The sequence below is a fragment of the Bombyx mori genome, chromosome 10 (assembly GCF_030269925.1).
Source record: "Bombyx mori chromosome 10, ASM3026992v2".
Taxonomy (NCBI): domain Eukaryota; kingdom Metazoa; phylum Arthropoda; class Insecta; order Lepidoptera; family Bombycidae; genus Bombyx; species Bombyx mori.
Window position 1 is genome coordinate 14673098 of NC_085116.1, and position 27687 is coordinate 14700784.

General features: G+C 38.5%; 2 protein-coding genes and 1 long non-coding RNA gene across 14 annotated transcripts in view; 2 read left to right on the forward strand and 1 right to left on the reverse strand.

Annotated features, from left to right (window-relative positions):
• The window catches only part of LOC101742617 (paxillin), an 85082-nt gene extending 69169 nt beyond the window's left edge, over nucleotides 1-15913 (forward strand). For 7 of the 12 annotated variants that reach the window (XM_012693036.3, XM_012693003.4, XM_062670716.1 and 4 more), the window contains 5 exons: nucleotides 7900-8119; nucleotides 10766-10972; nucleotides 11053-11226; nucleotides 11303-11533; nucleotides 15462-15913. In XM_012693036.3, coding sequence (XP_012548490.1) covers nucleotides 7900-8119; nucleotides 10766-10972; nucleotides 11053-11226; nucleotides 11303-11533; nucleotides 15462-15728 — 1099 coding nt within the window. In that variant the 3' untranslated portion in view covers nucleotides 15729-15913. Of the gene's footprint in view, nucleotides 1-7899; nucleotides 8120-10441; nucleotides 10604-10765; nucleotides 10973-11052; nucleotides 11227-11302; nucleotides 11534-11698; nucleotides 12088-15461 lie in introns of those variants that run through there. The other 5 variants (XM_062670719.1, XM_062670720.1, XM_012693068.4 and 2 more) reach the window with 2 other exon arrangements.
• A 2229-nt stretch (nucleotides 15914-18142) lies between these two features.
• Nucleotides 18143-27302, forward strand: LOC134199557 (uncharacterized). The gene is made up of 5 exons (XR_009974102.1): nucleotides 18143-18157; nucleotides 18362-18568; nucleotides 18633-18783; nucleotides 21591-26822; nucleotides 27288-27302. It is a non-coding gene; the product is annotated as an uncharacterized LOC134199557 (long non-coding RNA).
• On the reverse strand, nucleotides 23776-26616 carry LOC101742474 (X-box-binding protein 1). The gene is made up of 3 exons (XM_004921561.5): nucleotides 26307-26616; nucleotides 24859-25269; nucleotides 23776-24519 (listed from the first exon to the last, which is right to left on the reverse strand). The coding sequence occupies exons 1-3, from the start codon at nucleotides 26450-26452 to the stop codon at nucleotides 24429-24431; spliced, it is 648 nt and encodes a 215-aa protein (XP_004921618.1). The 5' UTR covers nucleotides 26453-26616; the 3' UTR covers nucleotides 23776-24428.
• Nucleotides 27303-27687: the final 385 nt, after the last annotated feature.

Here is a 27687-nt window from a genome sequence, read left to right on the forward strand (position 1 = left end):
TGTATTTTCGACATGGATACCAAGTTTCAAGTCAATCGGATGCATGGTTCAGTAGTTATAACGGAAAATCCGTAAAATAACACTGTAGATTTATATATTAGTATAGATTTACGATGTAATTCAAACTAGTTTTTATAATTTTTTATCATTAAGTTAAATATTGATGCTGTATATTTTATGATGTTAAACATTTGTAGGCGACCCTAAGGCGAAATTGAAATAACACTAAAAATTCAACGCTGTGTTGACGAAATATGTATGTGAATATATTTTAGTTTATACAATAAAAACTACACCTAAATAGCTAGATCATCTAATTGTTTTGTCGTTTTGATCTATTTGAGTACTAAAAATATTGTATTTCCATTGTTTTCAAGTCAATGAAAACTACGTTGAAAGATTCCTTTGCATAAATACACAGATACAGGTTAAGTTACTGGGTGTTTAAAAAAAAAAAAGTTATCGATAAGATTACGTAAACCCTTCACAGCACACGCTAATAGGATTGTCAAATTATAAGATCAAAAATTAAAATATTTAGGCAATGTAGCGTCTGCAACAACAATCTGCTTTTTGATTCAAGAAATTTTTAGGTGTCGCCTTTATTGAGTACTCTGTTGACAACGCCATATTTCATTCGTCGTTATCACACTCCTAAGAATCTATTGGCAACTTTATCAAACATTAATTTATTGTCGTCTCGATATAGAATTATTGTTGCTAGGCTTATCCTTTTGCCAAGTGTACATGCGAAGTATGTTTTTCCTGGGTTCTTTGAAATCTGTACAACAATGTTGTGTAGCTGTGGCATTGATTTATTTATGCGCTGTTGTTATTTACTTCGGGCTGTTTTATTGATTGTAGAACGTATTCGGAGCGTATGGGTAAATGCGCCATCGTCTATTTCTGCCGCGTGGTAGTAGACGCATGGTATACACGCGCCTTAATATGGCTCTAATACTGATTTCTCCCTCCCTAACTATTTGAGGTCCACAGTCCACAAGTATTGGACATACAGTTTAGTCTTACATTAGTCTTAGCTAAAGCCTTCCATTTTCAAATAAGTTTGAAATACATCGTAAAATTGTCAACCAATTCAAAGTGCAGTATCGACATGATACCATGTACCGACCTCACTTACTAAAAGTTGAATACTGGTGGGGTTTATTTTGAACCCGTACGGGTGGGTTCTACAACCTTTCCTACTTCTGCCGCGAAGCAGTAATGCATTCCGGTTTGAGGACCGGAGCGGCCGTTCCACTATAGAACTGAAGCTTAAAACTCATAACGCGTACATTTTACTAAAAAGAAGTTGATAATAGTTTAGTTATTTATATTTTTGGTTAATAAAATTCTCTAAATCTGTATTTTCTAATATCGCTCCGTTGTTTCATTAAGAACTCTCCCATTTCGAGAAAGCGGCGTGACACGGAAACGCCCTCGTCTTGACCGCTGGTAACTACATACCCGATCCTGCGGATCGAATAGTAAACGGTCGACGTCGTTTCGGATCCTCCTGCTTTTAGGTACCTCAAGCACCGGTTACCGTACTTGTCGAACCCGTCGCTCGACGAGTGAATTAACCCATAGACACAGCCCACTGAGTTTCTCGCCGGATCTTCTCAGTGGGTCGCGTTTCCGATCCGGTGGTAGATTCTGCGAAGCACTGATGTTACTAGGGCTAGTGTAAGCAACGTCCTCAGGTTAGAGCCCCGTGAACTCACCTACTCGTTCGATGGATCTAACATAACCCCTCGCGGTTACTAGAATAAGTAGGAATTTTAAACGACCTTTTTCTTACTCTCATCTCAATGCGTAGGTTTTTAGTCTCATTGTTAATAGTAATTCATCTTTTTAGAGTTTTTTTAGAGTTTTTTAGTCTCATTGTTAATAGTAATTCATCTGTGGTTCGGCTAGACGGGTCGCAGGGACCGCGGGCCGTGTGAAATCTCTGCGTATTTTTGTAGCGCGCCCGCAAATAGATCGCGGCCGTGACGTCACCAGTTTTGTTGTTATAATGGCAATAATCGGGTATCCAAACGGTATACTTAAAAAAAAAGGACTACAAAAAAAGGACTATATTTTTTTAGTATTCTGGATCTACTACATTCGAAACAAGGTCGCAGTATTTGATAATTTATTCATTTATTACATATACGTTTTTTTTTCTCCCACCTATACTGATAGCCTTGAGAGGTTATATTATCGTAACCATAGCATGTAGGTGAGCTCTCGGGGCTCAAACCGGAGGTGTTGCCAACACTGACCCTAGCATGAGCAGTGCTTCGCCGAATCTACCACCGGATCGGAAACGTGACCCACTGCGAAGATCCGGCCAGTAGCTCAGTGGGCTGTGTCTGAAAGTTAATTTACTCGTCGAGCCCTTCGTTGCAAGCGACGGGTTCGGCGATGACGGTGTCCGATGCTTGCGGTACCTAGAAGCACCGTTAATGGTTCAGGAGGATCAGTAATGATGTGCTTAGAGCGACGTCGACTGTTTACCATTTGGTCTATAGGATCGGGTATCACGAATTTTGAAGATTAATTGATATGTAGTACATAGCGATTTTTTTTTGCTTTGTGCATGAACGAACTCACCACCGATCAGGTGCTAACTCGTTAACTAAGTCCATAGACATCATAACGTGAATGCCGCCGCCTACTTTGAGACATGAGGTCCGGTCCGAGTCTCGGTTAACTTGTGGTATAGCGGTACTACCTGTGAAACGAGAATGCATGATTACTTCGCGGCAGAAACAGATTTTCATGAGTACCCGTGTGCTTCACAATACGCTCACTAATTCCGCAAATCTATTGCGCCGAGGGTCATCGGCTCGATTCCCACATCAAACACTGTGTGATGAACAAATTTGTTTTTTTTCTCTGGGTGTTTAGTATTTGTATATGTATATATTTAAACATACATAAGTATTTTATCAGTCTCTGGTACCCATAACACAGGAGATCCTAAATTGATCATGATCCTAAATTTGTCCTAGGGAATCCTAAATTGATTGTCCGTCATTTGTTCCCAGCTATTATTATTAATTATTATTTTATTTTTATTTATTTTTATTAGGAAGACAAACAGTGAACTTAAACTATATAAACTCTAACCTTACAACTAAACACCATTTAAATGTCTCCGCATTTAAAAATAAATACATACAAATTACTTATTTTCTGTAGTTGTCCTGTTAGTTGTCTATGTTATTATAAAATATTTTGATATATTGTTATTGGCATTGCGAGTTTCCTATTAATTTGTAAAGCATCGCTTTTATATTTGCCGCCTTCAAAAATGTGCCTTTATATGGTTATTACCAAGTAAATTTTCCGACGTTACAGAATTCCGTTTTGTGTGTCATTGTTACCTGTTTATTATTACTAATGAAAATGTCCAATGGCAAAAAAGTGATTCACCGTCGCAATGGTGAAAGCCGTGGATGACCTACCTGATCGTAATCGGAATTACCGTGGGTTCATATCACTAATGTCAAGGACATAGTCAATGCGAAACGTAACATGCATTTTCTTAACGCTTCAGACAGAAGTTAATTATGAATTCTTATGGTAATCGACTGGTATAACATGGCTGGTGTAATATTCAGAGAATATTGTCCCTCATCGCCTTTTGCGACACCCACGAGCAGAGTGGTCCTAGGCCATATAGTCGCGTAATAAGCAATAATAGGCATGTGTTCTCCTCGATAGTAGATGAAGCAATGATCAAAGAAAATGATATTGTCGTCTCACACAAAATTCTTTAGAAAACTTCCCGTTAAAGTTACAAAACACTGTACAAATAGACGTTTTGTAGGCGCAAAAGTTCCGAATGTAATTATTAACGTAACTTTTTTTTAATGTTTTTTTTACGTGGTGGACGATCTCTCAGCCCATCTGGTGTTAAGTGGTTACCGGAGCCCATAGACATCTACAACGCAAATGCCGCCACCCACCTTGAGATATGAGTTCTAAGGTCAGTATAGTATAGTTACAACGGCCACCCCACCCTTCAAACCGAAACGCATTACTGCTTCACGGCAGAAATAGGCAGGGCGGTGGTACCTACCCGTGCGGACTCATAAGAGGTCCTGCCACCAGTAAAAAATCACCAATAAAGAATCATAATGGCTCGTAATAAATCTTGGATCGAACCTTTAGCGAAGCGCGTATGGACACCGCGGCCTGCTTAAAAAATAAAATTAAAATACATGCTCACCCTACTGCAGCAGTAACTTTCAATTCGGAAAGGTGATTTTTCACTATCGAAAAACTGGCATCACGCCATCACATCCGATAGTCTCGTGTGGGTACGTATTTTATAAGATATTGCCGAAATTATATCACTAAGCACGAAAATATATCTCTCTCTAAAGAATAAATACGAAAACAAACGATGTTTTATTTTTTTGTATAATTATTCCTAGTTTAATTATTAGTTCGATATTCGTATTAGTAGTAATAAAAAGATTTGGAGTTGCAAATAGTGTCATAAGTTAAACGATAATGTTAAATAAAAAAGAAATAGAGTAGATACAAAATCGATTTTAAAATAAAAGTTTCAATGTGAATTCGCTATCTCCTCCTCCCTGAGTCACGTTCCTCATGTCTAAGGGTCGTGACCATCTCCAGTTATTCTTCTCTGGATGATGTTTGGACATCTTCCTCTGTTCTCAGCGGTGTGTATGGCATCGTAGACTGTGGTATCCAGAGTGGTGCGGATTTGGTCGGACCAACGCATTGGATTGCGGTTACGAGATTTTTTCCCTGCAATCTTGCCATCCATTCATCCTTCTTTCTTACCATCCATCCTTACCATCAATTTTTCAAGATTGTCACCGCTCTTTCTGGCAATGTCACCGAAGAACTTCAACTCTATCTACTAAATTCGAATCAACGACGATATCTATCCTAAAACTAAGATATCGTCTTTTCGATTGTCTTCTCAAATTGATTTTGTCGAAACATCTATACTAATATTATAAAGCTGAAGAGTTTGTTTGTTTGAACGCGCTAATCTCAGGAACTACTTACTGGTCCGATTTGAAAAATTATTTCAGTGTCAAATAGCTCATTTATTGAGGAAGGCTATAGGCTACATAACATCACGCTAAAACCAATAGGACTAATAGGACCAAGCGGAGCACCAATAAAGTATGTTTCAAAATCGGGGTATTTTTCCCTTTTGAGAGCTTACGCTATATGTGGATATACGCCAAAGTAACTATTCCACGCAGACGAAATCGCGGGAAAAAGCTATCATTAATATGTATGTTCATAAAAGCTTGTTAAAACGTTGCGAAGGTAAATGATCATTGGCCAAGAACAAAGAGCGACTCGTGAACTACATTTCCGTTCGCTAATTAGTATTTACGGGTTATGTTCAACAGTGCCACCTGTTCTAATACATTTGTCATAATCTTTATTTTATTATTTAATTTAATTGTACTCATCAGAAGCTGTAAGGAAAATAGAAGCGGACGGGGTATGGGTTTTAGTAACATAACATTGTGGGATAGCTCAAAGTAAAATAACACGGTTTTTGGAAAAGTAACAAAATATATATATATTTTTTGCACACGTCTTTGTTATTCACCTTATAATGCCAGATCGCCATCTCTCTTTACATCTCTCTTCCGTCCGTTTCTTACCCATGCGTTCATCCTTTTCACTCTAAACGTTCCGTATCCCGCATCATCGTTATCACCAAAGCCAGATTCTCATTCAACTATAGACGGATTATTCCTCTAAAATGGATTAATTATTCCAACTAGGCAGCGGCCTGGCTGTGTCTCAAACATTGTTGACGGCCATGATCAACAGTAGATCCTCTCCATCAAGTGGCCATATGCTCACGTCACGATGATATCAATCTTTCTCTTATCCTCGTATTACGAATTGATATATTGTATACGACTGCAACACGGAATATCCGAAGGGTGAATGTAAAATTCTGAATCAATATAAATCATCACATGTTGACATCCTATTTAGTGATATGTTATCGATGACTAGTGAATACGAACATACTGAAAGGTACCACAATCTAATTTAGTTAGATTCTAACACAATCGTGCTTCCTATAGAATAAAAATAAAATAAAAATCTCAATCTCATGGTTAAAGGACGCATCGCCAAATAATAGCAGAAAGCAAAATGTTCAGTAAAAATAAAATTATAAATCTTTTTAACTAAGGAATTAAATATATTAGTATCAATTTTTTCCTTTTCACGCATCGTCATCCGATACTAAGCTATGTTCAAAATCCTCCCCCGGATCCACTCTCGGTGCTTTTAGTCCCCTCAAGCAGCGGTCACTGTCTTCGTCGAACTCGTCTTTTTTTTCCTACCTAAGCTTTTCCTACCTAAGCCTTGAGCGGCTATGTCAGCGTAACTCTAATGTGTATGTAGGTGAGCTCTCAGGGTTCAAACCAGGAGGTGTTGCTAAAACTGGCCCTAGCAAGAGCAGTTCTTCGCAGTATCTACCACCGGATCGGAAACACAACCCACTGAGAAGATCCAACGAGACACTCAGTGAGTGGGCTGTGTCATGGGTTAGTTTACTCGCCGAACCCTTCGTCGCCAGCGACGGGTTCGACGAGAACGGTGACCGTGCTTGTGGTACCTAAAAGCACCGTTAGTGGATCGGGTGGATCCGAAATTATGTGCTTAGGGCGACGTCGGCTGTTTATCATTCGGTCCGCAGGATCGGGTATGTCGAACTCGTCGACGAGCGAACACAGCCCACTGAGTTTCTCGCCGGATCTTCTCAGTGGGTCGCGTTTCCGATCCGGTGGTAGATTCTGCGAAGCACTGCTCTTGCTAGAGAGCTAGTGTTGGCAAATTCTCTCAAGTTGAGCTCGTGAGCTCACCTACTTTCCCGGCGTAGCTGGAATGGTCAGCCCCTTAGGCTATCAGCGATCAAGTATTTAGCTCGTTAAGGTTCATAAAATCAATAACCATCCGTACATACAGGGTATATGACACAGATAACGTGGGGGGGTTATCTGTGGGATATGATCACAAGTTTCTAAGATAACATTTTGTACGTTCGCAAAGTTTTTAAATAGTTTATAGTACATTTAAAAAATACGTTCGAAGTGAATACGCAAAATAATCTCGTTTGCGCATCCATTAAATTAACAGTAATTAATTTGTGAGTACCGGGTCCGTTCTCGCGTAGGTTGTAATAGTAAATAAGTCTATTGAATAAAACTCCCGAAATATATATAGGTGTATATATTATGTATATATGTGATAATTTCGAACAGGAAATAGTTGTTCCCGCGGTTTCGCCCACGTTGAATTGAGAATGAAGATTTTTTTATCATTGTTTTTTTATTGATACGACTTCGTTTTGGCAAATTATTTGTTGTTTACTACAGTTACTGTATAGAGAAACTAATCGTAAGATAAAGTATGATTGAAATGGAGACAGTGGCTTTTGCGTTGTTCTCAAACAAAGAGACAGAGAAAGAAACTATAATTTCAGGCTAAGATCATTTACACCATTTTCCTAAGAAACTGTAACAAAGCTCAAATATTCACATATTAGTTTACAAAATAGTCATGTTAGATTAGGATAGGTTAAATTAGACATGTTAGACGGTAGGCAGCGGCTTGACTCTGCCGCTGGTATTGCCGAAGTCCATGGGCGACGGTAACCATTCACCATCAGGTGGGTCGCATGTTCCTCTGACTAAAGGGGCAATAAAAAAAAGGTGCTAAATCAAAATCTTAAATTAAATTATTTAATTTCGATCATCTGATTATTTAAAAGTTAGAAATCATCGAGCAACAAGTAAAAGTCGATCGCGCTTTTGAAATGTAACAAGAAACCGACCACATGTCTAAAATAAAAAATAATTTCAATTTCCTCTCAATAATTGTCGCCAGCCGCCAATCCACATCTCCAATACCACCGCCATCGACGGGAGGAACTCTCCCCAGACCGGGCACCAAACAGGTGACCGTCACCGTGCAGGAGACGGTCGTAGAACCCGCTCAGGCTCAGCAACAGATTCCAGTGGCGGCCCCTGTAGTCCGGCACCAGCACCACGCGTCCAGCGCCACCAAGGAACTTGATGACTTGATGGCGTCGCTCTCCGACTTCAAGGTGAGAGACATCTGTGTGTGTATTCATCCGAAAATATATTTAATCGATCTCATTTTGGAGGCGTATCGTCTAATCAATATACACCTGTCTTCGTCGTCACTGAAGGTCTTCGAAGATTCTGTTTAAATATATTAACTTAATTATTCAGAGTGTATTATATATTATAGTGATGAGAAATTCTAGCTTATATTATATTTAATAAACATGAATCCTTCGTAGATATGAAATATACATAGTCAGGTCATAAATTCTGTCACATGTTTAATGTAAAATAATTGAAACAAGTTTATTCATTATGTAACCATTCATATACCAAAATGAACTTAACAAAACATAGATTCTTATGACACTAAAGTTTATTCAAAATGACCTCCGTGATTTTGAATACAGGCCTTCAATCTGCGCGGCCAGTCGTCTATCGCAGCACGAACGAGGTCCATGTCAATATCGGATGTCTTGAGTGACTCCAAATTGGGATGAGGCTTTGAGCACGCCTTTTCCTCCAAGTGTTGCCATATCTTGTAATCGAACGGATTCAAATCTGGACTGGTGGAGGGCCAGTCTTCGTGCCGGATGAAGTCGATTTCACGCGCCGGCAGCCAGTCTTGTGTGCTCTTCGCTCTATGAACTGGCGCCGAATCTTGTTGGAATACCCAATGCCTGTTATTGAACATGGTATGAGAAACAGGTACCACAAGGTTCGTCAGGACTGTATTTTGATACACAACTGCATTCGTTTTTACACCTTTCTCACAAAAATGTACCTCTGTTAAGCCCCAATAAGAAACTCCCAACCATACCATGAGCGAGGATGGAAAATGACCTCGTTGGACACGCGGAATACGGTTGCTCGCTTCTTCATTACTGTGTGCGTACACCTTATAATTTTTTTTGTTGTAGCTCTCTTCTACGGTAAAAATTTTTTCATCCGAAAAATGAATTTCCGGATATTTTTTTCCCGCGTACCGCTTCAACAAAGCGCGGCATCTCTTCAGTCTCAGGTCCATTAGACGAGCATTCAAACGATTTCCTGTTTTTCTTCAATGTGCCCGAAGCCCTAAGTCTTCATTTAACACCCTTTTCACCGTGGTTCTGCTTAACCCCATCTGAAGGGCCAACAGTTTCTGCTTACGTTTGGGATTTCTTCGAATTCGCGCCTTCACAGCTTTTATCACTGCTGGAATCCTAACAGACCGAGGGCGACCACTTCTTGACCTGTCATCTACACTAGAGTCTTCATTGTATCGTTTGATAGTACGATAAACGAATCTTTTGGTTATATTCAAAATTTTCAGTATGTTAAAAAATTGAATTGGCGCGTAACCGCAACGATGCAACGCAATAACTGCAACACGGTCTTCTTTAAGCCTCCACTCCATATTTAAAAATGAGTAAAATTCTAAATGTATACTATTTTTATTTTCATGAACAATTCGAAATTCGAATTCAATAAACTTTTTTGTGGCCAGCATTCTAAAAGAAAAGTTTTTACTGTGTGACAATACTTATGACCTGACTAGGTATTTATTTGTGGCAAAATATAAGCAGCATACTGCTACAAAATATAAGCAGCATAATTCATGTAAGATTCTTTTCGGCTTAAAGCACTCCAATATCTCATTCTTTTTTCATTTCTTGATCATCATCTTTTACCTGGAGAACGCTATTGAATATAGGCCAGCATCACAAATTTAAAAACTCATGTTGTCAGTCAGAAAACCTAAAAATAATTACATTAAATAATCGAGTCACGTGTCGCTAAAGTTCATAGTATACTTGTGGGTTATACAATATGCGATCCAATAATAAGATATGTAATTTCCACATCAAAATCTTACATATTAATTGGTACGCCACTGGTGAATATTGTTTACTTTTGTGCGCACATCTCGTGGCGCAAGGTTGCCTCTTAAATAAATATGTGATAATTAAACTATATGGGTCGTTGCGTTAACTTGCCAAAAAGACGCTTGATCCAATAGTACAGTAATTACAGAATTCGTAGATTAAATCGAAACTGGCTTATTTTCAAATGTTTTTCATTCATCCAGTTCGATTTTATTATAATAATAAAAGCGTATTTGTATTTTCTTTGAACCGGAGTGATGGTTTTATGAGCAAATACACCGGACGGTCGTGTTGAGCTGGCTATGAGTCAGCAATATTAAGGTTCAGTATAGATCGGCAACTGTCACGGCCACCTCGGCACACTGCACTACGGCACTCTTTTCCGTTTTATTATAATATTTACAACTCGCCTTTCTTGGTCCACGGCTATTTCCAGCCGGGCCTGAAGACGTCACTCCAGCGATACCGCCTCTCTCGTTCTCGCTCGTTCGAACTGCCACGTCTAAAGATAGTTCAGAGCGTTACATCACGGGCTTGGAGGGGACGCGAGCTTATAATATTAGAGTACATAGAAAAACATTTCACTCCGACGGCATTCGTCTCGATCAAAAGCACCCGTCCGACTTTATACGCGCTGTACGTTTTGAATACGCGAATTTAAAAATCGATCACTCTCAATTATATTCCTGTTAGTTTGGTCAGAGCTAGACAAACCAATACTAATCGATTGCTTCCCGCCTTAACTGTGTTTTGAGGTTGGAAGCAATCGTAAACTAATTTATCGTTTGCGTTTCACAGGTTAGCGGCACAGGGGGAGATAGCGGGACTCACGTGTACAGAGAGAAACGCGCGTGGCAGGAACAGTACCGCACCAACCCGCGTCAACCCGAGTCCGCATCTCTCGAGCATATGCTCGGATCTCTTCGGGCAGACATGAGCCGCCAAGGAGTACAAACCCCCCAGAAGGGATGCTGTAACGCCTGCGAGAAACCAATCGTTGGACAGGTGGATATCGTATTCCACTTCAATTCGAAGACGCTTCAGTGTGATGGACAATGTGAAACGTATGTGGTTTTGTGCTTCAGGTGATCACGGCGCTGGGTCGCACCTGGCACCCTGAGCACTTCACCTGCGCTCACTGCAACCAGGAACTGGGCACGAGGAACTTCTTCGAGCGCGACGGCAGGCCCTACTGCGAACCCGACTACCACAATCTGTTCTCACCGAGATGCGCTTACTGCAACGGACCAATCTTGGATGTCAGTCTTTACCCGAACATCCTTACCGGATTTGAGTGAACATTTTAGTGATTCTAAAGCCATGTTTTGATTTCAGAAATGCGTCACAGCTCTAGAGAAAACGTGGCACACGGAGCACTTCTTTTGCGCTCAATGCGGTCAGCAATTTGGGGAAGAGGGTTTCCATGAAAGGGACGGGAAGCCCTACTGCAGGGCTGATTACTTTGACATGTTCGCCCCCAAATGCGGTGGTTGCAATAAGCCCATAATGGAAAACTATATCTCAGCGCTCAACACCCAGTGGCATCCAGACTGTTTCGTTTGCAAGGTTCGTATCCAAATACCTAGGCCTAATAGGTTAACAGGAAATATTGGTAAGGTTGTTGTCTTTGAAGGGTCATACGCCAGGTGAGTTTGTAGGTATTCCTAAATATTCAGAAACAATAAATTTGTGTATTTAGGATGTCCATTAACTTAAAGGTTGTAATCGCAGGACTGCCAGAATCCCGTCAAAGGGAAGTCCTTCTATGCCATGGAAGGGAAGCCGGTATGCCCAACATGCGTTGGAGTCGATGATGATGAATAAGGAATGCCTTCGAATGACCTCCCCACTCAGAACGAATGCCCTCCCCAATTTTTTTACAGCTATGCTCCAATATATCTAAAGGAATGCAAACATATACACGTACATAAACACAGATGATACTCGCACACAACACGACACAACGTACACATAGTAATAGCATAGGGAGTTTTTTTTTAATGTAATATACATAAATATATATATTTTTGTAATTTATTGTAATGTAAGATTTATAAATAAAGAGAACCAAAAAAAAATATAGAAATAAAACAAAAATATTAAAATAAAAGCGGAAAAAATGTTCGAAATACATTGAGTTTGCACGCACCTGCGGGCGCGTCCGTAGCGTTGCGGGCGAAGGTCACGTGTGCGTACACGACAATGACCTTTCATTGTTTCCTCCGTACGACCGATGGATATAGGTGCAAGAAACAAAAAAATAAAGCTAAATAATTTAAGAGGTCAAGTGCTAGGAGAGTGTAGGGTTTCCCGGTGTGCTCGCGAACTCGTTGGGGTTATAAATAGAGCGGTGACGTCACAGGCGCGTCTGCAGCCACACCGGCTGTCGGTAATCAGGTCGCGACGTGTGTAATTAGATTAGATATTTATAAATATAATTTTTATTGTTTATGTTGCATTGGATGCGCGTGATTGCGGGTTCGGTGTTTTGGAAATTATATTATTTCAATTAGGTTTAATGCGAACAAGTAAAATAGTATAAACTGAACGTATTGTTTTCATTTGATGGAATTTTTTTTCGGCATTTCGTGCTGATGTGAATGTATTATTAAATTTATTATATAATTTTTTATAATTACTGTTGTTTTGAATATCTAAGACATTGCTATTGCTATTATAGGATGAATTCTCAAACAGCAGTGACGTAATCACTGTTCTACTACATACTACTACTACACACTAACTAATTATTATCTTAAAAAATTAACCGAGTAAATCTGTAGATATATAGTTCTGAATGACTTTAATTTAATAATAGTAGAGTAGTTTGTAGACAACATATTATTATGTATATACGTATTATTAATTTATTCACATCACACATTCTTGACGTAAGCTGCGAATTCGAACAATTATATATAAAATAGAGGATTGTTTGGAGAAAGTAACATATTACATTATACAAGAATAATTAGGGTCTACACACACTTCGTTCAGGTTTATAGTTCAAGTTATATAGCTATTATTCAAATCAAAATCAAACATTTTTTATTCAACATAAATGAAAGTACATACTTGTTGAACGTCAAAAGAACTACCGCCAATTCACAAGAACTAGCCTCCGTCCTGAGAAGTATTGGCAAGAAACTCAGCGGGCATGTCTTTTTTTTTCTAATATTATATATTTTTTTTAATATTAGATTATTATTATTATTTTTTATTTATTTATTATTTATTTATATTTTTTTTATTAGCTATAAGTTTAAGATACTATTGCACTATTACTTATACACATATACATATACGAGTATATACACAAAGTGTTACCGAAAATGTACTATCTTAACAATAATAATTTGCTAAGCTTTATAACTATACTGAGACCATAAAAATCATATCTCAAGGTGGATGGCGGTATTTACGTTATAGATGTCTATGGGCTCCGGTAACCACTTAATGCCAGGTGGGCTGTGAGCTCGTCCACTCATCTATGCAATAAATAAAAAGGCTAACCTATATTCTTATTTAGTGAACCCGCAATGAACGAGCTCAAAACTTAGGGTCAACAACCTCTGCGATCGTCTGAGACTAAACCGATTTTGCGACTTTTTTGTGTTGTTGACACGACTAAATTGTGTTTAGAAAACACAATTTAGAAAACACGAACAGGCATTTCTCGTTATTCCTTCATCGTGGAGGTCGCTCGTAAATACGTGTTGACGTGTAGAAAATTATAACTGTCTACAGAATCTTAGATACCCACCGGCATAGTCGCATCTTTTTTTTCCTACCTAAGCTGACGGTCTAGAGTACTCTAGAGAGACAATATCAGCGTAACCTTAACTAGTAGATGAGCTCTCGGGGCTCAAACCTGACGACGTTGCTAACACGAACCCTAGCAAGAGCAGTGCTGCGCAGAATCTAACACCGGATCGGAAACGCGACCCACTGAGAAGATCTGGCAAGAAACTCAGTGGGCTGTGTCTGTAGGTTAATTTACTCGGCGAGCCCCTCGTCGCAAGCGATGGGTTCGACGAGAACGATGACCGGTAGTCGCATCGCTTAATACACTTGCACGAAGGTTTTATCCTTCACGCCACGACCAATCATCAAATACTATGTACTAAATTCGTCCAAGATTTCCCGACCCACTAACGGTGCTTTTAGGTACTCAAGCACGCGCGCCTTTCTCAAGGCGTAGTCTCCCGGTAGGAATTGGAAGAAGAGGAGGACTTTGGTCTTCCTCTTCTTCCTCTTCTTCTCTGGAGGCGCCGGAGTCCGACATAACCCGGTCTATTACCCCTCTCGACCGGGTATCCGTAAATGGATTCCCCAGCGTTAAAAAAAAAAAAAAAAGGTACTCAAGCACCGGTTACCGTTCACCAGTAAACTAACCCACAGACAGCCCACTGAGTTTCTCGTCTGATCTTCTCAGTGGGTCGCGTTTCCGATCCGGCGGTAGATTCTGCGAAGCACTGCTTTTGTTGGGCTAGTGTTAGCAAATTATCTCGGGTTGTGCACGCGAGCTCATCCATCCGGGTATACCAGTACCAGCGAGTAGGTAGTGAAAAAAGGGGGATTCTAACAACAATGATATTAATTAGCAAACTAATTATAGTAAACAAACTAAGTATATCATATTTTAAAGTGAAACACGCATATTAGTTACTTTGGTTGGTACTGACGGCCTCCGTTTCTCTGCAACGCTATGAAGTATCATATAAAGTCGCTCTCACCCTGGTGGCCACTGGCCAGTCGGTTTGTCAGCATATCAATAAACAGTGCACTTACAAAATAATTCAACAAATAAACTCCTCGTAATAAAACATTAATAATGTTCAACGTTGAAATTTTACAAAAACATCGTATTTCATAAAATTAGATTAAAAAATCTTTAATGTTGATATAACCAGACGTTTTCATGGATTGCGTCCAAATTATAATGTTAGTCGGTTGAAGGATAGACGGAAAACATTCTGACGCAACGCGACCCAGATTTGTCAATTGCATATGTATTTATTTAAAAAAAAATCTCGGTATATTTTTGTAAATTCAAGATTTTTTTCTTCGCTAGTATCTACTATGGACACTTCGTAAAACAAATAAATCAAAACACAATGAATATATAATATAGTCTTGTCGCCAATTACTGGTGGCAGGACCTCTTGGGAGTCCGCACGGGTAGGTACTACCACCCTGCCTATTTCTGCCGTGAAGCAGTAATGCGTTTCGGTTTGAAGGGTGGGGCAGCCGTTGTAACTATACTTGAGACCTAAGAACTTATATCTCAAGGTGGGTGGCGCATTTACATTGTAGATATCTGTGGGCTCCAGTAACCACTTAACACCAGGTGGGCTGTGAGCTCATCCATCCATTTAAGCAATAAATAAATAAAAACGGGGATCTGCATCAAGGAATACACATTAATGGAGAATGCGGTGACGCGCAAATGTACTGGGTTATTTGTTATTAAAAAAAAAAAGTTGTGTTCCAGGAATGCCGTGAGCCTTTCCACGGAGGTTCGTTCTTCGAGCACGAGGGCCAACCGTACTGCGAGACGCATTACCACGGAAAGCGAGGGTCATTATGCGCGGGCTGCCACAAACCGATCGCGGGCCGATGCATCACGGCGATGTTCAGGAAATTCCACCCGGAGCACTTCGTCTGCGCGTTTTGCCTTCGACAACTCAACAAAGGCACTTTCAAAGAACAAAACGACAAGCCGTACTGCCACGCGTGCTTTGACAAGCTGTTCGGGTAAAATGGCGGCGAGCGAACGCAAAATGGCGCCTGTTGTTGTCACATCAAAATGTCGGATATCGACAAATAAATTTTATGTAATACGACTTTTATTAATTATTGATCGGATACAATATATTCGTATTGTTATAAAAATCGATTTATTATATTATTAAACTAAATGGAATAACATTAGATTTTATGTGAGAACATTGTTTGTTTTTTGTGAGATTTAAAGTCTCGAACAATGAAGTCTAAATATAAACTCATCTGCTCACGATCTTAATAGCTCATTGAAAAAGATAATCGATAATCGAAAATTCGAAAAAAAAAAAAACATTTTTTATTGGTCTAAGTTGTAAAGTTATCAATAAAAGTAAGGAATAATACGCAGTAGTAATTTACTACCATTAATTCCTTAAAATCTCTATAAAATTCACTACAGTTATGTTTAAGGTAAAGAAAACAATGAAAAAAATATTCATTTTCTTACTAAAATGTTAAATTTCTTAAAATATAACGGATATTCTTTGAAATAGTAGTAGCTAGATAAGTGCATGTGATGACTAATTATAAAATATTTATATAAACCCTTATACAGTTTAGATAGGTTTAAATGTTTTTGTCGTCGGTCTAAAATGTCACAGACATTAATTGAATAAGGTTATAAATAAATATACGCGGTTAGGTCATAAACAATATTTTTTTAAATAGTGTAGACCAGGAGCCTCCTATGTTATTTGTTTTAGATTTTGGTACGCTGATAAATTAGGAAACGGTCAGCACACCCTTGTAAGTAACAATCGCTGAATTTTTACTAAATCTCCCATTCTACTTAGGGAGAGAGAACTCAAATAGGGAATATTTGAAGAGTTGAATATGGAGTTCATGTGTCAAAGCATTTCTTGCCTAAATATCGCTAAGTAATACCACTTATACAACAGGTAAACATACTGTAGCTTGTTCGGAGATTTTAACGACCGGCTGTCTAAAATCAGTCATTCGCGGAAATTTCATTTCCATGTGGTTATCGATTTTTGTTTATAAATGTCTCATAAAATTCAAACGATAAATAAAATAAATAAATGGACATCATAAATAAATAAACCAATATGTATTAAAAACAATTTAGAAAAGGACCGTTTCAACAATCAAGATAGAACCCACATATTTCCATTATGACGTCATTGCTTCAGTTATAGAAATTTAATACCAAGTATAATATACCTGTGAAGTGACAGAGCATCATTAGCCTCTTTAAATTATTTCTTCAACACGGTACATATTGTATTGAATTATATTCTTTACTCAGTATTTGTTTTTAATAAACACGACATCAGTCAATTATATTATTAACCCTGGTAACGTGTTATGTTAGAAAACAAATAGTGGGTACTACAGTCGTAATACCCACATTTTATTTTGTTCAGTGAAACGGATTATATGAGGTATCATCATCATCAGCCTTTATCTGCCCACTGCTGGACATAGGCCTTCCCCAATGCCTTCCACATAATGCGGTCCTCCGCCTTCCGCATCCAACGACTTCCCGCCGTGCGCACTAAGTCGTCAGTCCACCTGGTTGGAGGACGCCCCACGCTCCTTGTACCCATCCGTGGCCTCCATTCGAGGACTTTCCTCCCCCACCACTAATTCAGTCAGACTCTTTAATATTATAATAAATATATCTGACTTTTGTTGATGACATAGTGATGTCAAACGTGAAAAGAATGATAACATAGGCAGCTCCTGGTCAACGAAACAAAAAAATGCATTTTATTTTACGCTTCAAGAGATTAATCGTTTTGTAATAAGTTGAAATGTATCTTCCATTAGCTTTTACATTATGCTGTACGATTTATTTTCTGTTATGTTATGTATTCGTTTAATTAATGTGAATTTATATGGACATTACGATAATAAAAGCTATAAATATTTGAATGGTTTGTTTTACGGCTGTTATGCAAAGGTTTTTTTTAAATCTTAATTGACCGGAATTTTACTAATTTTAAAAAATCTGCTTGCATTTTACTGGAAATTATTAGCAGAGATTCCCAAGTAAGAACGACCTTCAATGATTTAGTAATCAGTTCAAAATTATATTTTAACAAATAAAATGTCAGTGAACGTGTACTAATAGGGTTGCCATAAAAAAAAAGTTCATGTCTATGATTAATTATAAATATTAAAAAAATATTACTTTTTTCAAATTTGACCGCCTTGGTTGCCAAACGACTCTAAGTGCTTGTTCACGTTGACACGCGGACACAGTCACGAAATATCAAACATAATTATGGCGTAATATATGAGTGTTCACGTACGGAACGCACGCGCGGTCTATGTAGCGGGCAAACTAGCGCAAGCAAGCAAGGACAATATCAAACGCGCGAGTTGAATGGGTGTGTTCACGTCGAACTAACGGCGGAGCGCGCGATTCACTCGCGACGTCGGGTAAGTTCAACCAGTTTGAACTTGTCGCTAGAAACGATATGTCTTTCAATACTGAAAAAATAAGAATAAAGTATGAAATTCACCATACCGTTCTCTTTCTTTATTAATTTCATGCACACCGATTCTAATTGCTATCATCTCCCACTTTAGGTATGAATTTTCGGTTAAAAATAAAATATCGTCGTGATGTTTTCAATCTCACAGTCAAACTCGCGCAAACGCCTGCCGGCCAATGTGAACACGAACTCGCTACGTCTACCGCGCCCGCACTCGCCGCCGCGCCCGCGCTTTCGACGTGAACAAGCACTTAGTCTAAGCGAAAGTATACAATATTCGCCCTAGTTTATCGATAGCTTATCTTTGTCTGTAGCAACAGACATAAGCATATAATCTGGTAGCCACCTACTAAAGGTAAATTATTGTTATTTTTTATTTATATTCAGTTTAATAATATGTGATAATATCCTTTGCACAGTAACATTCAAAATGACGACTTTGACGCCAACTGCTGCACCCGGAATTCGGTGAATACACTGTCCGAAAAAACCGAGATCCAGATCCAAAAAACTGATTTTCTCTACATCTAACATGAAGTTTGTGTGCGAGAGAGAAGGCCCATTCATTAGGTACAGTTTTTAAATGTGTTAGAAAGAATAAAACATAATAGTAGAATATCTGTTATGAGTCCAAACTCCGGACTATTCACACCCGGAATTCGGCGACTCAACAGTTGACGCATATCTTGTTGAACCCGGAATTCGGCGATTGTAAAAATCTGGTAAACCGATTCACATAGTGGGTATTTCCAATGTTAATTTTATTTCTGTAGAAAGTTCTCTTGCTGTGGATTTCGATGGAACAAGTAATCGCAATGCACAAATAAATTCTCAAATAGTCCTCATTAAATTTATTTGTTGACGCACAATAATAAACATGATTATTGATAATTATATTTGATGAATATGAGAAACAATGGAAATTAAGTGAACATCGAAATAAGATTTAAGAAAGCAAACTAAAGCGTCCTATTGCATCTTTTTTTTTCAAATACGTTTATCCAAATATAAAATGGAAAGTATTTTTGAAACTCTTTTTGAAAGTATTAGCTAATTTAAAAACCGTTCAAATCTTGTGGTCGGGAGTGTTACACTTCTAGGCAGAGGCTTGGCTCTACCCCTGGCATTGCTGACGTCCACAGGCGACCGTAACCACTCACCATCAGGTGGGCCGTATACTCGGGCGTAGGTATATCTGTCTACACGGGCAATAAAAAAAGTTAATTAACACTGTAGTCAATTACTACGAGTATAACAAATACGAATTTAAAATTGACTGTTTTCTGAGTCCGCGCGGATAGGTACCACCACCCTGCTTATTTCTGCCGTGAAGCAGTAATGCGTTTCGGTTTGAAGGGTGGGGCAGCCGTTGTAACTATATTGAGATTTTAGAACTTGTATCTCAAGGTGGGTGGCGCGTCTACGTTGTAGATGTCTATGGGCTCCAGTAACCACTTAACACCAGGTGGGCTGTGAGCTCGTCCTCCCAACAAAGCAATAAAAAAAATAAAAAAAGAACACAAGAGGTCCTACCACCAGTAATTACGCAAATTATAATTTTGCGGGTTTGATTTTTATTACACGATGTTATTCCTTCACCGTGGAAGTCAATCGTGAACATTTGTTGAGTACGTATTTCATTAGGAAAATTGGTGCCCGCCTGCGGGATTCGAACACCGGTGCATCGCTTCAACACGAATGCACTGGACGTTTTATCCTTAGGGCACGACGACTTCAGTTCGCATGGGTAGGTACCACCACCCTGCCTATTTCTGCCGTGAAGCAGTAATGCGTTTCGGTTTGAAGGGTGGGGCAGCCGTTGTAACTATACTAACACTTTAGAACTCATATCTCAAGTTGGGTGGCGGCATTTACATTGCAGATATCTATGGGCTCCGGTAACTACTTAACATCAGGTGGACCGTGAACTCGTCTACCGATGTAAGCAATAAAAAAAAAACAATAGTGAACCTGTGGGCTTACTAAGGGATTTTAGTTCCCTCTGCATTCCGTACTGTAAGCGATTTGCGGAACTGTTTGAGATCACGTTCCTTTTTTATGATTGAAAGAATACTGGTGGCCCGGAGGCCTTTCCAGTTTCACCAGGACAGTTGGACGAGCAAAGGCTCAGCCAGGAGGGGTGGGGTTTGCTAACAACTGCCCGAGCGCCTCCGAAGGAGACCTAACAATTCAAGAGCAATTGCTTCGCGAATGAATCTACTACCGAATCGGCATCGCGACCCTCTGAAGATCCAGCGAGAAACTCAGAGGGCTGATGCATGGGTTAGGTTGCACGTCGACCTCTTTGTCGACTTCGACGGGTACGGTTACCGGAGTTCCTAAGCCTACTCCTAGTGTTAGAGCTGAAGACGTCTAATGCAAAGGTTATTAGATCTGACGGATCCGTAAGGACGTCTAGGGCGTCGACGGTGAATGTCTCCTGCATGATCAAGATTCGGGGAGTAGTCAGCGGCAGAAACGATAAGGCGATTATCATGACGCATAGCCTTATCGAAAACGATCCTTGTCTTTACCATTGCATAACCCATAGCATAGTTTATTCATATTGCCTGAAACCACTGCGCTCATGCATGGTGCGTTTACAAAGATTATTTCTGTCTAATGTTTCCTGGATGTTATGAGATGCCCTTCAAACGAGATTTGAAAATAATCTTTAGAGGTAGGCAAAGGGTTGATTGCGACCTTGGCGTGTTCCCGTTTGCGACAATGACTTCTTACCAATAAATGGGCTTTGTTCTTCTAAGGTAAACATATACATTAGTACAAATAGTATAACTTAAAACATCCTTATTGCGTATAAGTTTCGGTTTTCCTTAAACCAGTAAACCAGTTTTGTGTGTAACATCTCTGCTAGCTACGTGACGTGCGATTTAAAATTTTATTACACCAATTTACTTTATAGGATTAAATTGGGAAAGTTATCGTTTTAAATAAACGAAACCATGAAAGTGAGAGAAAACGTTTCTTTTAAAAAATTTAATAGGATGGTATGTAGGTATTTACTTTTATTTTGTTGTAATACATTTATCTCAGACATGTAAAAAATTAAAACGTGGGAGCCGTTCGATGCCTGCTGGGCTAGTGTTGGCTGTCACCATGGAGTTAATGCGTACCTACAATACTAACATGTTTTTCAGTTGTCCTCGTCTATCTTCCTCCCTCTATGATCTCCTTCCTCCTGATATTCCTCGCCCCATTGATCTCAAATCTCTTCTTTCCCTTGTCAACTCCCCTTTCGTTTATATTCTTAGTTCATTCATTAACCATAATAATATTAAGCTGTAGTTTGTCTGTCTGTTATCGAACTAACCCCTGTATATATATGTTGTATGTATATTGTATGTATATTGTTTTAGGTAAATCAACAGAGATCCTGTCATCAAACATTGTTAGCTACTCACTTAATTCTTAGTGAATATCTGTGACCTTGCTCGTTCACGAAGCCCGCTATAGAAAGCAGAGTATTAAATACACTTGACATTGGCGAAATCTAAAAGGAAACGCCATAAACCTAAGAGATAGATAGATACAATACTAACTCTATGGCTGTCACATAATAATACTGGCGCTCCAAGTGACGGGGCAGTCGTTGATAATTCGATCCATATTCGGTCGATGACTTGCCGGAAGCTCCGAAAGCCACTTAAACACAGCTTCCTGGGATACCCCGTCGAGTCTTTTTTTCGTACCTAATCATTGATAGCCTGAGGGGCTATTCCAGCTTCTCGCGGACGGGTAGGTGAGCTCACGGGCTCAACCTGAGAGAATTGCTAACACTGGCCCTAACAAGAACAGTCCTTCGCTGAAGTTCGCTGAATCTTACCATTGAATCAGAACAGCGACCTATTGAGAAGATCGGTTCAGAAACTCAGTAGCTTGTGTGTATGGGCTAGTTCGCACGACGAACTCGTGCATTCGAAGAATTCCACGAAACGGTGAACGGTGCTTGGACTACCCAAAAGAACCGAAAGTGGATCGGGAGGATCCGAAATGACGTGTTTAGATCGACGGCATCTGTGTTGACGTGTTTAGATCGACGGCATCTGTGTTGACGTGTTTAGATCGACGACATCTGTGTTGCCTGATCGTCTGGGTCGTCGAATAAATGAATATTTAAAAAATCAAAGACGTAAAACACACGATGAAGATTGTGAGGTAGATTATGAGTCACACATACGTCTTTCTTGGAATTTTGCATATTTTTACCTGCTACCTCCACTTTCCTGTTACCAGTTTGTATTAAAATAAGAATCTTAAAATGTTTACTAGTTAAAGCTGTTCATTTACTCAGATTTCTGTTAAATAAACATCTTCTTTGTATGATTATTTAGTTACAGTGTGATTTATACTACGATAGTTTATAGATTTCGACGGTTTGAGAATATTATGTATATAATCATAGTACTTTAATACTGTATGAGGTGGACTTAGATAAAACTTGCGATTATAAATGTTCTCAACTATTTTGCGTCTGACTAATAAACTAATAGGTATCTGAATTATAAAATTACGTCCAAACCGTGGGAGTGGCTCCGAGAAACTTTCTCTTTAGTAGGTAGGTATGGTTTGTTTTATAGCATTTAAACAAAGAACTGTTATAGTCCAAGTTAAGCATTTGGAATCGCGTATAAAAACTTATAATTTTGAATTACGCAATCTTTAAAAACATCTCGCCACGATGATAATATATGACATCATCATAGAATATGTATCTACCGACGAAACGAATTAAAATGCATTAAAATTTGATAAATTGTATTTTGCAATTTCCAAAATTTTCTAGATAAAAAATTATCACACCATCGGCAAATACAGACTACAGTTAAATTTATATTACTTTAAACTTTCAATCATTATTTTGTCAGAAAATTTTACGCACGGCACGTATCTAAGATTCGGATATAGATAATAGTCTGCCTCTTTATTATTATCATTTATTTTTACATAATTAATTAAAATGATGTACAATTAATGCTTATTTAAGTACTTGATAAACAAGCCACAAGGTCGGATAGCAGTTTTATATCTTTCTAGAAAGACTGTCGATAATGTTCTTTTGACTAATGATTTTTAGGTTAACCACGTTTTTTAATTGGGATATAAATAAACAGCGTAGACATGGCTTGCGTTATTATTTATGTAATAAAGAGATATACGCAGAACGAGACATTTTGGTGCAAGGATAAATAATTACTTTCAACAACTAAATGATTTTAGTCCGCCTGGATTATGTGCTTTTAGCTTTGCTTACTTTGAAAACAGGGTGTTGAAATTTAAATAACAATTATTTGCTATATTATTCTCCTCACAAAATTGGTAATTCACTACACAATTACAATAATTGTGTATGAATTGCCTATGTATCTTTTTTCTTTATGGCAATATTTTAACTCTATGTAGTTTTATTCATTTATTTTGCGACTTTAACCTGGGAATCCCCAAATATTTTTTTATCCATAATTCATGTACAAGTTATTTTAATTGGCGGTGACTATCGCAATGTAATCAGAATCTTATCATATTATGTAATAATAAAATCTCTTGTTCGACAAAACACTTTATTTACAACACTTATATGAACATCCCTATGACACATTTATTATATAGAACCATTACAATACATAGACGAAGTAGCAACAATATTTAAGCAACTAGTTTGTCATTTCTTTCACTTAAACATAACATTTCAATAACTTAAAACTTATAATTAATCAGTCTTTGGTGGGAATTTTTTTCAGAATTACGCCCCTAGACTTAGGCCAGTCCAGGGAATAGCTCCGACAAGGATTCCCACCAAAGATCTGGCAACTCCATTGAATCAGATTCACTGAGCGGTGACGATAACGACTCGTAGCCTAAGTCAGAGCTCAGGTTGGTGTGCGCCGGAGACAAGAGCAAATTATCTTCCACCGACTTCGGAGACAGGGTCATCGGCGAGAGCATCTTCATGTCGCACTCCAACGTGATCGCTGAACTATCGTTCTTCACCGAATCAATCTCTGTCTGAACTGGGATTTCTTCTTCGCAGGGAAGTTCTATCGTGACGCAATCATTATCTTCGTCACAGCTTGCGTAGAATATGTCGCCTTTATCGTTGTTCTCCTCTTTGATTTCGAGAAGGTCTGCTGCGTGTGTGTAGGGATGAGCATAAGAGTGTTGTGCCAGTATCCTGTCGACGTCATGCTTGATGTCTACTACAGCACCTCGACTGGGTTCCAGTTGTTCTGTTGTGGGCCCCACCACTTCATCTCCTTTAGGGCACTCTCCAGCTTTCCTGGTTTCGACCTGCATTCAAAGAAAAACATCACTTTTAATTTCAATTTCAATGGCAAGCTTCGAAAATTTTTCATTATTTGTGTACATAGAAATCACCTCTTTTCTATTTATGTATTCATTAATATTAAACATCTGCTTGTTTTAACACGATGACGTCACACTGTGTTAAAGTTGCATCAGTTGCCTGATGTGAATTTTGTTTAAACAACACCGGTATTTCCAGTTTTATAATTTGTTTCATAACATATAAACTGTATGAAAACAGACATTTTTATATGTAGTTAAAAAAGTGTAGTGATCGTATGTTGATCAATTATGGAGTTTATTATATTATATGTATAAACTTACATGTTGAGTCGTTCCTGCAGCACCTGCATCAATTTCTTGGAGGAGGGAGTTTGCAAGTTCATGTAAGGTGTCGATGTATTCCTCGGAATCGAATTGCGCGAGGAGGTCTGCGATAGGAGACACATCGCTAGCAGCAGGCGAGCCGCGCGGACCGCCGCCGGGGGGGCCTCCTTCTGCTGAGGAGTAGACTCCGCTGGTCCTTGCCCACCCGGGACGCTCTGCGCCGCCGCCGCTTCGCGTAGCGCTGTGTTCTCGCTAATCAACCTCTCGTTCAAAGCTTTCAAGCTCTCCACCTCACTTGTGAGACGCTCATTCATTTCTTTGAAATCCCTTATCTGACTCTCCATTTCGTCCATCTTGGCTTTCTTTCTGTCGCGAGAAGTCTGTGCTGCCACGCGATTTTTCAGTTTCCTGTCAAATAAAGCTTTTTTTGAGCAATTTGGTAGAACAATATATAATTGAAATATTGTGCAGAATTTCATGAAACATTCAAAGGTTGGACTTAAATTTAAACAAAATTAAAGTAAAAAAGCTGAATCTTATGAAAGCACCAAAATGGATAAAATATACCATATTAAGAAGTTCGATTTGTTAAATTGTAGAACATTTTTTTTCTAATGATAGTGCTTCTTGACTTTAAAAAAGTTGGTTTTTGAAATTGATTCATAAAAGTAGCCTATTGCAGCGTGTCTTATTTATTCACAAATACTATGAACAACAAGCTAATATCACCATTTTCCTCTACGAATGATGCAATTTCCTGTAATTCGTGTTTGGTAGCAAGATTTAAAATCTTAGAATTAATTGGATTTTATCCATTGATTTTTTTTATGTATAATTAGGTATGTGAATATTGCTGCCAGCCATAAGACATTTTCTTAAAATATGAAATGCATTTCAATGGCGACTTTTCCGAATTACGAATCGGGGAATTCCAACGAAATTTGGAGAAGCATTAGGGAGCATCGAACCTGATATGGGAATCCCTTGGCTTTACGATACAAATTAACTTTTTACCTTAATTAACCTTTCACATTAAGTAGGTAAAGACTTCATAATTTTACTGTTATGACTTATTTACTTAATAAACATTAATTTCTGTTAGGTATGGTTAGAATGCCTCATTGTCAAAATAAGTAACATAACCGTTAGTGATAATATTTTGTCACGTACAATTCGCGTAGTATAATAAGAATTAGCTTAGAGGTGTAAATTTCTATGTAACTGTACATAACGGTAGGTGAGTTCAATAAACGCAGTATTTAAACAATAAAGTTATAAAATGAACCGTCGAAAATAAACAAGTGAACTACAGACTTCAATTGCGGACTTACATTCTTCATTTTTAGTTATAATTAGTGTATTATTAAATTATTAACTGGTGACACGTACGCAGATAGCGGATCAATAGTAATGCAAACGTTATTGACAAAATCATGAAGACTCACTTTCTTTGCATTTTTTCTTCCCATGTCAGATGGTCCAGTCGCCGTTTCCTGGACGGAGACGGTGACGCTACATCTAGAATCATATCCGAATCTTCCTCCTTCACCAAGTAGTTGTTAGGCACCGTTATAATTATAGGGGCACTCATTTTTTCGTAATCACTCCACTCAATCAATGAGAAAACTCAATTTCTTATTACCATGCTATCTCGAATTTTCTATGAACGCCTACTAATAGAGCACTTTTAAGCGATATGCCTTTCTGTGTGAATAACAAACGATTGCGTCGTACATATTCAACCTCACAATGAATAATAAAGCATAATTTGAGCTGGTGTAAGCCGTGTATGTGGACGATTGTGATTGGTTGGTCGTTATCAGTGGGCGGAAATGTCGATAATGATTACACGACAAAAGAAGATGGAGCTATAATTGATGCGAGATAAAACAAGATGGAAGAAATGACGTAGATTTTGAAGGCAATTGAACGATAGAAATAGCACATTGAGATCTGTTCAGGTAAGAGAAAGAAACTGAATTATATGACGGCGCCATTTTTAAAAATGAGGCCAACCGGTAAAAATCACACAGTAATCAATAAAAAGAATTAAATACCTGAACAAAGTTATTGTTAATTTTTTATTATTTTCGTTACTAATTTACAATCGCTGGTTACTATTTTACTTTTTTAGAAAGCGTACATTAAAATCACAAACGCTATTTATTATATTTTATCATGAGTCATAAGATCTACCAATCTAATGCAATAAAAACATAGTTGGAAAGTTAAAATCAATACTTTCAACCTGTTAAAAGCTTCTTTGATAAAATTTTGTGTTATGATGTGAGGTAGGCTTTTTTTCCTACCTAAGCTGAGAGCCTTGAGAGGCTATTTCAGCGTAACCTTAACTAGTAGGTGAGCTCATGGGGCTCAAACCTGACGACGTTGCCAACACGAACCCTAGCAAGAGCCATGCTTCGCAGAATCTACCACCGGATCGGAAACGCGATCCACTGAGAAGATCCGGCGAGAAACTCAGTGGGCTGTGTCTGAGGATTAATTTACTCGCAAGCGACGGGTTCGACAAGAACGATGACCGGCGAGGTAGGCGGTGAGCTAGTCCATTTAAATAGGATTAATGTTTACATCATGATTGCGTATGACTATAAAAATTTGAATAAAAGAAGGTCTGTATATCTGTCTTTTATATGTCTTTAAATTTAGCCTTTAACTTATTACACTGGCAAAATTTAGTCTACTGAATTCAGAACCAAATTTAGAAGCAAGTTAGAAGTTTCTGATCACACTGTTCTTAATTCAGATACTGAATCAATTGTCAGTTTAAGCGCGACGAAATTGGACGTGTCGTGTGTGTGGATGAGG